Here is an 11,232-nt window from a genome sequence, read left to right on the forward strand (position 1 = left end):
AGAATATAATGAATACAAAATGCATTCTTTTAACGGCTAGAAAAGCATCATTTACAAAAGTAAGTCCAATTCAAGTGGCTAAAGAACGTAAGCCCCCCATTTTGCTAATTACACGCGGCTGTTAATGCAGTATCTCTAAGCCCTCCCCCTAGTCTGGGCACAATTCATACTCTACAGTATATTCAATGACTAGCGAGTTCAAGTTTCTACCACTTTTAGCATCGATGTCAAGACATCTCTTAACAGGTTCACTATGCAAAACTCCAACGAGAATGTGTGAACTTTCTTTGCAAACTGTAAGGTGCTGTGCAGATGTCGTTAGCTATTGCTATTACTCCTGTTCAGCGAGATTTCACTGAACTAGTTTGGGGAAAAAAAAGGAAGACTAGTCTGTATAACTCACAAATGACTTATAGAACATCTGAACAAGAACACAGATATTACTTCAAGTACACGTAGCAAAAAAACAAAACAAAACAAAAACCAGGCAAGGAAAGTATGGTCCAGTGATGTGAAGCTGAGGAATTTCAGACTCTTTTGGCAACTATATGAAGGGTTCGTTTATAGACTGCATGTACTATTTATTAGCTACTCAAAATCCCAAAAAGTTATTTATGACCCTTTCTCCTCTGCCTCAGCCTTACGGTTAGCAGTCCAGTGCTTATCCATCAAGGCTCATTTGGCCAGCTCTTATAAAACCCTGGGCATCAAGTCTGAGTTAATAAAGTTGCCCTACTCTTGTGGACCACACATATCACTCACTCTGTTACTGACTTGAGCACAGGGACGATGGGGCCCAGCAACAGTCCACAACGTCACCATGAATCTGAACTTGTCTGCAGACTAGAAAGACAGACAAAGCACGTTTGAAATTTGAGAGAAAGTCTTTGCTTCATTACCTTCAGCTTTATTCTTTGTGTACACTTGATGGGTTTAACTGTTTTTATCAGCCTCCTTGGGTATACTGGTGGTGGTGGTGGTGGTGGTGGTGGTGCTGTGCCGTGGAGTCGGGTCAGACTCATAGCCACCCTAAATAGGGTTTCCGAGACTGTTCAGCTTCACCGGAGCAGAAAGCCTCATCTTTCTCTCGCAGAATGACTGGTAGTTTAAAACTGCTGACTGACTCGTCACCACTACGTTACCGAAGCTCCTTTTGGGTACACTAGCTGTACCTATGTATCTATACGAAAATGGAAAATAAAATACCAAACAAGTCCACCTTTGATTTTGGCCAAGCTGATGAGATTTTGATGATGAAAACCTTCTAATCTTAATGACTACTATGCATTTATGTTGGAGTCCCATGAAACATGACAAAAGTTTGTATGACTTTTGCTCTTCCTCAGTGACATCAGTTACATTCTATAGCAGACTGTTCATTTTTCAGCACAATGGGGAAAAGATCACATTTTGGGGGGTGGGGGGCGGCAAAATGGGAGATGAGACCAGCATTGCCACAGCCAACAGTGTTAATCAGGAGCTTGTACAGATACTTTCAGGTTGATTTCCTAGTTCATGTTAGTCTTTACTAGCAATTTTCCAACTAGAGTGAATAGATTCCTCACTTAAACATTTATCAGGGCTCATATTGTAGCTTTCCTTTCTATACATCATGAAGTATGTACACCGTGCAAAAGAAAACCAGTAAAACATATTGACAAATAAATCTATTTGTGAAATGCCAAGTGATTTAACATAGTGAAGATAGCAGCGAACTAGTGAACAGTTGAAACCCTATCAGAAAAACTAAGTAGTTTAAAAAAAAAAAAAAGCCTACTCCGTAATAACGTGAAGTATCAACTCAAGCATCTGATTGGACCTTTAAGGTACTTGGTACTTATAACCAACAAGAAATAACAACTGCTTCTGTATGCATCCCTGGTTTCAACACTTGCATTAAAAAAAAAAAATACCCAGGTCCGAAACGAAACAAAATAATTCAGCATTGGACATTTAATGTTTACAGTCACAGGTGCTCCTCGAAGCACAAAGAGCAATGGTACAAGTCTAAGTAGGATAGGACACCTAAAGAGATCAACCACACACTTACCAAATGGCACTAGACTAAAAGTGTAGTTCCTTTTTGTAAAACAAAACATTTCGATTAACTGCTTACAGAAGATATTTAAACTGTACACAGCACATTACTATAAGTAAAAATGTAAAAAACTCCCTACTACAGTCACATTCTACTTTTCTTTAGCAATTAAATAAATGCAAAGGCCTACTTGACTTTTATGCCGAGGCATTTCTCTCTGCCTTTCGTCCAGTTCCATAACAGAATACAGCATTATATGGGTGAAAAATACAGGGGAAATGACAAACACGTAAGGGTGGGCCACTGTGTTAGGATCATCAATGACATTAAGTTTGAGTAATGAGATGCCTCCCTATAGGATGAAAAGCAGAATGTGCATTAGGAGAAAATGGGCGAAGTAATTTGCAACTGAATGATTGCAAGTGGCTGCCAGGGAACCGGTGGAAGAATCTGAACGTAACACAAGTTCTGAATACATACTGGACCAGCAGTAAGAAATGGTTCTCAAACCTGCACCAGGAAACAGATGCAAACAGCTGTTAGTTCCAGGTGGCAAAATGGTGGCACATTCTCAATTTTTTCACATTTTAACCAGCATTTTCCCAATTGTCTACAGTAAACAGAGGATATGAAAGAAAGCAAACATTTTGAGGGGCTTGTTTTTAGATCACACACAGGTAGTACCGAATGACTGGAAAACTATAATAAGGATCTCCAGGATTACCTAATCACACAGATCTGTGACCTGCTTGGCTCTCTCACAAAGTCCTTTTATCAACATTTGGCTGATGTCACCTAGTTTTTCTAGAAAATAATGTCAAAAAAAAAAAAAAAAGAGAGAGAGAATTCCACAGACTAGGGAATCATACTTTATGCAAAATTCTTTAGTGATACTCAGATATGTTCCAGTGTCTACAGTTTATAAACAACTTTGTACAGAAAATTAAGTCAGAAAAATCTCATGACCTGCTGTTGTCAAGAGTTACAAATATGTCACACAGTTTAACACCAATCTTTGATTTACTTCTGTGTTAATCTTATCACAGCCAGAGGAGAACTGGACAAAACCAACTCTAAGACAAAAGGCTGTAAAACACAGTTCTTCCCAGAATGGTGAAGAGCTAATTTAATGTTTCCAAATTCTCATCCGCAAATGAAAGGCTCATACAGTTACAGCTGATTCTACAAACCATAGTATGAGGACCGGCATTGACAGTAATCAAACATAACACTTTTCTTTCACTTTTATTATGTCCATTACCACCCCCAAGGGCATTCGCATTTTTTAAAAACCGGCTGCATGTCATCCAAAGGTGGTGTTCTCTTTAATCCTGCTTGCCTTCACGCCACTGGCGTGAGCCTTCGTTCCACGCCACGTACACAAAGAGGGCCAGCACCACATGGACGGCAACCACTGCCACAATGGCAGCATAAAAATAGCTGTCCCGATTGGACATGCCCAAGGCGCCTACAAGAGAAAAAGGTTTCCATTTTAGTCACAAAAACCAAGGCTACTGGGTTTGAATAGCTCTCTATTTACCTAGTCAAGAGCCTGAGCGGTGCCTGCAGTTTGCGATCAGCTGGTACCCTAAAGATCGGTGGTTTGAACCCCCTCAGTGAGTGACCCCTCAGAAGGAAATCCTAGTGATTTGCTTCCATAAAGGGAACAGCCAAGAAAACCTACAGAGCAGTTCACCTGGTGCTCCAGGAGTCAGTGGTAGCTCACATTTACAGTTCGGCAGCAGAAAAAGACGTTTAAGAAGGGACCTTGTTTTCTCTTCCTTACAATACCAACCACCAAAGGTTATTATTGTTGCTCGCTGCTGGTGAGTCAATCCCCAACTCACAACAACCCCATACACAATGGAACAAACCAGTGCCCAACCATGCACCATCCCCAAGACTGTGATCGATCATTGGCTGATGTTTGGAGACAGATGACCAAGCCTTTCTTCCTAGTGTACAAGCACTAAGAAACCCACTCAGCAGCATTTTGTTGTTGTGGTTGTTGTTAAGTGCCGTCCAGTCGGTTCTAACTCACAGCAACCCTGTCTAGGGTTTCCGAGGAACCGTGAACTCTGAGGTTAGCAGTTCAGGATTCTGCTCAGCATCATAGCAACATGCAAACCTCCACCAACACACAAATGGTGGGAGAGGCACTGGTCAGGAATCAAACCTGGGCCTCTCACACATCAGAAAGAAGCTCACCAGTACCCCCACCCAAGGTACAGTCCTTAAATTCCACTTCATGTGCTCTCAAAGGGATACAGAGAAAGGCTGTGCAAGAAAAATTTCCCAGAAAACCATAAGCAAATAAGACGTCAGGCTGAAATAACCGCGAGTGAAGAAACAAAATGAAGACCACCCAGTTTGCAGATATTGAGAGGTCATAAAACCCCAGGCTCTTAAGTCAACAAGCTGAGGAGAAAATGTCTTCTAGAATTACCTTCAAATATGTATGATTTAGTCGTGAAATATAACCCGATTGGAACCGTGATCATCAAGGCCGTGAAGAACAGCAGCGTCTTCAGGGTAGAGGCTAATGAACTTTCAGTCCTGGAATAAATTAGACAAAGAAAATCAGCACCTGCTCTGCTGGTCCAAAGTGTTCCGGTGTCTATGCTCAGAAACGGAAGCACAACCCCTGCAGTGGACGATTCCGAGACCCAGCTGGGGAGTGCACTGCCACCCCCACCGTCAAGACTAACTCCGAAGCACTACAGACATGTCCAAATCGTTTGAGCATGGGCAACCCCAGAGGCAGAGGCAAGGGAGAAGACACACAGAAAACATGTACTGAATGTTCACAACGCATCCCATCAAGAGGGCCAGATAAATACCTGGCTAGCAAGACAGGAGAACCTACAAAGAAAAAGAAGCCTAGAACAATCCAGATACAACCGCAGCAAACTGACTCAACTGCCTCATAATTCAGACTTCACCTAACCAAACGGACTCATTACAAGCTTGACGTAACAACGTTTTCTACTCAGTGACTTCTACTTGTCCACAAACTATTTTAAATTCAAATATTCCAATGGAAAAAAGCTGTTCCCAAATGTAGTGAATTACTCTTAAGAATGTAATAAAGCTTTTCAAATTCTTTAACAAGAAGTCTGAAAAATAGTTACTTAAGACATTAGCAATATAAACTGTCAACTCAACAGTACAGAGAAACAAAACGGGGTAGGATCAAAAACATCCAGCAATAGGGAAACGGTTTCTATAGCTCTCTATGGAGAAATTACAAATAATCATGATGGTTTATTCAAAGGCATAAAGTCACTGAGCCAGACCTCTGATGTACTACCCCAATTATGTTTAAATAAGTACACAGGAAAGAGGGCTCTAGATAAAATACAAAAATAAAGTGATTTTCCCACTTTCCAAAATTGACCATACTGTGGTTTATACTGAATTCTAGTAAAGAGATCACAAAATTCGAATGTGACGTGTATAAGAAACACGGATCCTTCTTATATGGTTCACAAGCATACCAGGAGGCTTCAAAATGTTGGGTGGAAATTTAGAATTTTTCCACCAACTTTTTGAAGTCCTCTTGTATGACTGAGGTGACTAATGTCAGTGGTCAAAGACACTGGCAATAATAACACATAATTGTCGTTGTTATTAAGTGCCGTCGAGTCAGTTCCAACCCATAGGGACCCTGTACAGGGTTTCCAAGGCTGTAAATCTTTACGGGAGCAGAAAGCCTCATCTTTCTCCCGCGGAGCGGCTGGTAGTTTCAAACTGCTGGCCTTAAGGTTCGCAGCCCGATTCATAACCACTACGCTACCAGAGCTCCCCCAAATCAAGTTTTCTTGCATTCAAGTGCGGACCCAAGAGGAACTGAGAATCAGTTTTGCTCTGTTTACTCCTCCAATTACAAGTCCCAGTTGGAAGATGACTGTAATGATTATGTCAATGACCACTGACCCAAGATTCCTATGATAGCTTTTAAGCTATTCCTATGATAGCTTTTAACACCATTTAAGGCTGCGGAGAATAACTGTCAACTTCAACTAATAAAAACAAAAAGCGCAATTTCAACAGTTCCCTTCCAGATTACGGTGGCACTACCAACCTTAGTCCTTGACTTCCTGACCAAGGCTTACATCTTTATTATACAAATATGATGAAAAGCCAGATTTTCAAGCTAGTAAACGAAGATGAGTGAGGAAGAAATTCACTTCTGGAGATGTTAAAATTCAATGTGTGGTATATTTATTGCCATGATCTGCCAGAACCTTTATTCTTTAACATAATTTCTTCACTTTGTGTTTGTATGTGTGCGCATGTGCATGTGAGTGCACCATTTGCAAGAAAGACGATACTCTCTCTGGTAGTTTTTGTCTGTTATCGTTAGGACCAGCTTTCCTAATGTGGCCAGCTAGACTGAATTCTACTCCGCTCTGGGTTCTTCAGACCTGGTATTACAACACTTACTGGAATCACTTCTTGGCAGCCGTACGGAATCAAGGCTAGAGTCATTACAACTCCAATTAGCTTGGAGGGTCTGGCAGCCCCAAAAGGGAAACATTTCAACTTTTTTATCAGTGGTCTCCAAACTTTTTGACCCACTGAAACTTTTGACCTCTAAGTAAAAATGAAACACTTAGCAGATACCCCATCACTTACTGTCCATGATAGGCCCTGTGAGGTTAAGGCATTAGGAATAGGAGGAAAACAGCCTTCCCCTGTACTATTTCGAATGTGTGCTGCTCCCCAAAAGTCCTGCCACAGCCTTTCTTTCCTGAAAGTTTCAAGCACCTGAGCCGGGTGACTGGGATCCTGGCAGGATGCTGGAGAGCAGTGCTGAGAGTCGATCCCCTGTTGCCGTTTGCCACAGTCCCGGCAAAAGGAGAAGAAAACGTCAGCACAGCAGATGATTTTTTGGAAAAGCATTCTTTAGCTCTCCTTTTTAGGATGGTTCTGATTCTACTTGTGGGGATATATTGTACTGCCACATTCACGGCTTCTACTGTGAGTTCTGCGGAGTTTAGGAAAAACCAGTCTTGGAACAATTGTTTCAGCTTCACTGGATTAGATTCAAAGGGAATTGTAAATGAATTAAGGCACTATGACCTATTCTCTCTCACAGAAAACCTACGTACAAAGCAGCTGCATTTAAGAGATCACAGAAGCAGATAAAAAAAAACTAAAGTAAAGCTGACTGACCCCTACAGACCTCACCTAAACCAATTACCGCCCAGAACCCACAAACCCCCCACTACTACATACAGGAACCTACGTAATTGGGCAGAGAATGGTGAACATAAATGAACGGTGGTCAAAATTTAATAGTCTACCTTCCCTGCAGCAATTAACCAGGTTGGGCCCTTTAATATGCCTCACGGCCCCAAAAGAAAGAAATACAGGAACACTGTGGTTAAGCAATTTAATGAATACTTTAGAAAAACAAAAGAATTAAAGAGATGTTAGTAATGCTTTTACTATAGAAAATAGCAGTACTTTATGTAGGATAGAAGATTGATAATTAGCTAGTAGAAACAATAAGGTAGTGTAGGCAATGATGATTGATAGAGACTTATATTAGTAAGAGGATGTAATTAGGGGTCTGGGAGGTGGAAATGATTTGTATAAGGTTTAACTCGATCTTTTAGTGGGAATAAGAAAAAACAATCTGTCACTTACGTAGAAAAGGAGATGATGATGTCAGAAGAAAAATACTTAATGGTCAGAAAATGAACAGGATATGGAAAGGAGGTCAGGCGGGACATTATAGAAATACTTTTGTTACGATTTTATAATCACAAGGTGAAAGAATGATATAATTAAAAATGTGTAATAATTCAAGGGAAAAATCAAAGTATCAAATCATTATGCACTGTGCAATTTTAAGTATAAATAAAGCCTTGCTCAGCCAGGGCAGAGAGAGCTCCATCAGCCAACTAAGTGGAGACTCCTCGACTACTTTCACCAATTCCGTGTCTCCTCTCGAGTCTCACGACCCTGAGAGAGCTGGACGCCCGCAGAGCAGTGCACGTTCAAAGCAGCACAGTTGGCCACCATCTTTGAGTGGGCACAGTTGGTTTGTCCCCTACCCACGTCAAAATAGCACGGGTAACAGATTTGGTTGCTATGCAACATGTAGCTGGCCTTTGTTTACTAGGGCAATTACCAAACCTTTTGGAATCACTTCAAAGCCTTGTGAACACTACATGACAATAAAAGACAGAGACACACAGAATGGGCCTGGAACCCATGATGTCACGTCAAATCCTGCATGGCTCTCTGAGAGCCAGACTGATTTGGTTCTAATGTGCAACGTTCAGACACGCCCTGGGCTCCTGGCCCTGCCTCCCTGTCTGCCTTCCCAGTGGTGTCTGCACAGTAACGCAAAGGGGGCAGTGGAAGGAACCCCTTCCCCCTGTTGCCCCAGGGCAGGGGCAGACAAGTGACCCAAGAGCTGTTGTTATTTTTAAGCGCCATCACTTGGTTCCAACTCACAGCAACCCTGGTTTTGTGCCATCCTCACAATCTTTCCTAAGACTGAGCCTATGTAGCAGCTAGGGAAATTCAAATAGGGTCTACAGCACTTAACAAAGACCATGCACTATGTTCCATTCTCCAATGAGGATTTCTGAACTTAATCAGACGCTTATGGGACCACGGACATATATGCAGTGGGATACTGCCCAAATGGAATATTACATGGCACATACCTGCATGACCAAACCATCCAGTAGATTACAGATAATGGTGATCCCCATGGGCATCAGAGTAAACTGCTCCACAGGGTTTTTTCAATGGCTGCACTTTCAGAAGTAGACTGCCAATTCTGTATTCCAATGCAGCTGAGGGGACCTGAATCTCTAACCTTTCAGTTAATAACTGAGCATGTTAACAATCTGCATAACCCCAACACAGACATCGCATTTTGTATAAAACATTTAAAAAATTATCTGCACATCTACAACATATTCTAGTACAAACAGACACTACATCTGTACATATTCTAGTGTTAACATAAAAACAGACATAAAAAGGTTAAAAATAAACTTCAATGGAAGTTATAGTTTCTTTCGGTACTTAGATGGATCTTTGCGGTGGTAGTGCACCATGGACTTGGTTCCGACTCATAGCGACCCTGCATAAGGTTTTCGAGGCTGTAAATCTTTTTAGGAGCAGAAAGTCTCATCTTTCTCCCGCGGAAATGCTGGTAATTTTGAACTGCTGACCATGAGATTAACAGCCCGACTCGTAACCACTATGCTACCAGAGCTCCTTAGATGGATCTTTAGTGATCATTGAATTATACAACCCTCACCTAATAAGGACTCCTGGTACGGCGCTATAGGATCAGTACAGAACTGTGAAGCACAAGGTTGGCAGCTCAGAGCCACGGAAACCCTATACAGAGTTGCTATGAGTCAGAACCGACTCAACAGTACTTTAAAAACATCTAATAAAAGCTTTCAGAATACACCAACTGTTCCCTATCACTAAAATATTGGAGGAATTTAGCATGTAACTGTACCCAAAGTGTATGTGCATCTGCAGTAGAGAATCTACAGAACATTCAGACACAATCACTATATGACCACTTCTTCAATGGGCCACCCAACAAAGCACATCATGACCTCTGTGTTTCTAAAGTGAGTTTCAAGAGTGCATTTAGGTATACAAACTTCAGATGACCTGATCTGATAAAGGCACAAGGTATAGAGAACCTAGAAAAAGGAAGAAATAACCAGCTACTTTGTTCTGTACATGATTTGTTACCTACTTGGCTCCTGGAAGAGACGGTACAGCATACAGAAACGCTGTAAACAGAGTCACGTCCCACCACTCAGAGGCAGCCTTTTCCTTTCTGCGGGTAAATGTCCAGCCACACACACTCAGCATGCCCTAGCAATTTGTAGCCTGCTTTCTTTAGATTCCCTCTCATGTGTGTCTTTACCTAAGTTTTTTAAATGTTGACTATTTTTCTGGGCTATGGTTGTTGCCATGTGCTGTTGACTCAATCAGGACAGTATGCATCAGACTGCAAAGTCGTTAGAACTGCAAGGTCGCTAGTTCAAGCTCACCAGCTGCTCCTTGGAAACCCTAGGGTCACTATGGGTCGGAATTGACTTGACGGCACTTAACGACAACAACAACAACAACATAATCTTTACAGAAGCAGTTCTGGCGGCATAGTGGATGAGCACTCAGCTGCGAAAAGAAAGGCTGGCCAGTTTGTACCCACATCAGATGTTCCATGAGAAAAAGATATAAATATCACAGCCTAGAAACAGTACAGCACTCAAGGCGGAGGAATCTGTCAAGGAAGCAAGTCTGCAGATCTGTTCTTGCTCAGATCCACATGTGGGTTCAGGCATGTGCACCATCATTACATGCCACCAGGACTTCTGCCTCTTCACTTTTCTGGGCTACTGTTGTTGTTGTGTGCCGTCAAGTCAGTTTCAACTCATAGGAGCTGATGGGTTTGAACCACCGGCCTTCCAGTGGTGCTTACCCTACAGTGACTAGGTGTAAAGGTAAACGAACTGTACAAAGGAGCACTGGGCTGCTAAACACAAGGGTGGCGGCTCAGAACCCACCAGCCGCTCTCTGGGAGCAAACTGTGCTTCAGTAGAGATGGCTGCCTTGGAAACCCTATGGTGCGGTTCTCCTTTGAGCTAGAGTGTTGTTGTGAGTTCGAATGGACTGGATGGCAGTAGGTGTAAGTGTACAAACTTCTCAAAGCTACGAGACTTCCACTGGCTTTTATAGGACAGTTCCTCAACGGTGCCCAGTTCCAGCCCACTGCAACTGAAGGCAAGCCATTCATTTCCTCTCTGTGTCTCTGAGTCAGTGTTAGAGACTTGTTAGAAATGAGGAACTGGGAAGGGCCAGAACTCAAGCTGGCCTCACTCAAAGGGAAAAATTCCAAGAGAGGCTTACTGGGCCCCCATGCTAAACACCACCTAGAGTTCCCCCACTTCACATCTACTTCTGCAGTTAACAACGAGCACAGAGAATTTCTGTGCCAGTATGACTTACAACAGGAAGTAGATCTCTACTGAAAATTCCATTAGGAAACACCAGAATCAGTCCAGTAGAAGTACTATATTCTAACCTTTTTGTGCGCCGTGGAGTCCGTTCCAACTCATAGCGACCCTGAACAGGGTTTCCGAGGCTGTAAATCTTTACGGGAGCAGAAAGCCTCATCTTTCTCTCGCAGAATG

At 42.2% G+C, this 11,232-nt stretch overlaps 1 protein-coding gene across 1 annotated transcript in view; it reads right to left on the minus strand.

The window, feature by feature from the left end:
- Nucleotides 1-3,363: 3,363 nt before the first annotated feature.
- VMA21 (VMA21 vacuolar H+-ATPase homolog (S. cerevisiae)) overlaps nucleotides 3,364-11,232 on the minus strand; it is an 8,643-nt gene continuing 774 nt past the window's right edge. The window contains exons 2-3 of the mRNA XM_006874773.1: nucleotides 4,485-4,594; nucleotides 3,364-3,506 (exon numbers count right to left, since the gene is read on the minus strand). Coding sequence (XP_006874835.1) covers nucleotides 3,364-3,506; nucleotides 4,485-4,594 — 253 coding nt within the window. The remainder of the gene's footprint in view (nucleotides 3,507-4,484; nucleotides 4,595-11,232) is intronic.

This window comes from Chrysochloris asiatica, unplaced genomic scaffold (assembly GCF_000296735.1).
Source record: "Chrysochloris asiatica unplaced genomic scaffold, ChrAsi1.0 scaffold00301, whole genome shotgun sequence".
Lineage (NCBI taxonomy): Eukaryota > Metazoa > Chordata > Mammalia > Afrosoricida > Chrysochloridae > Chrysochloris > Chrysochloris asiatica.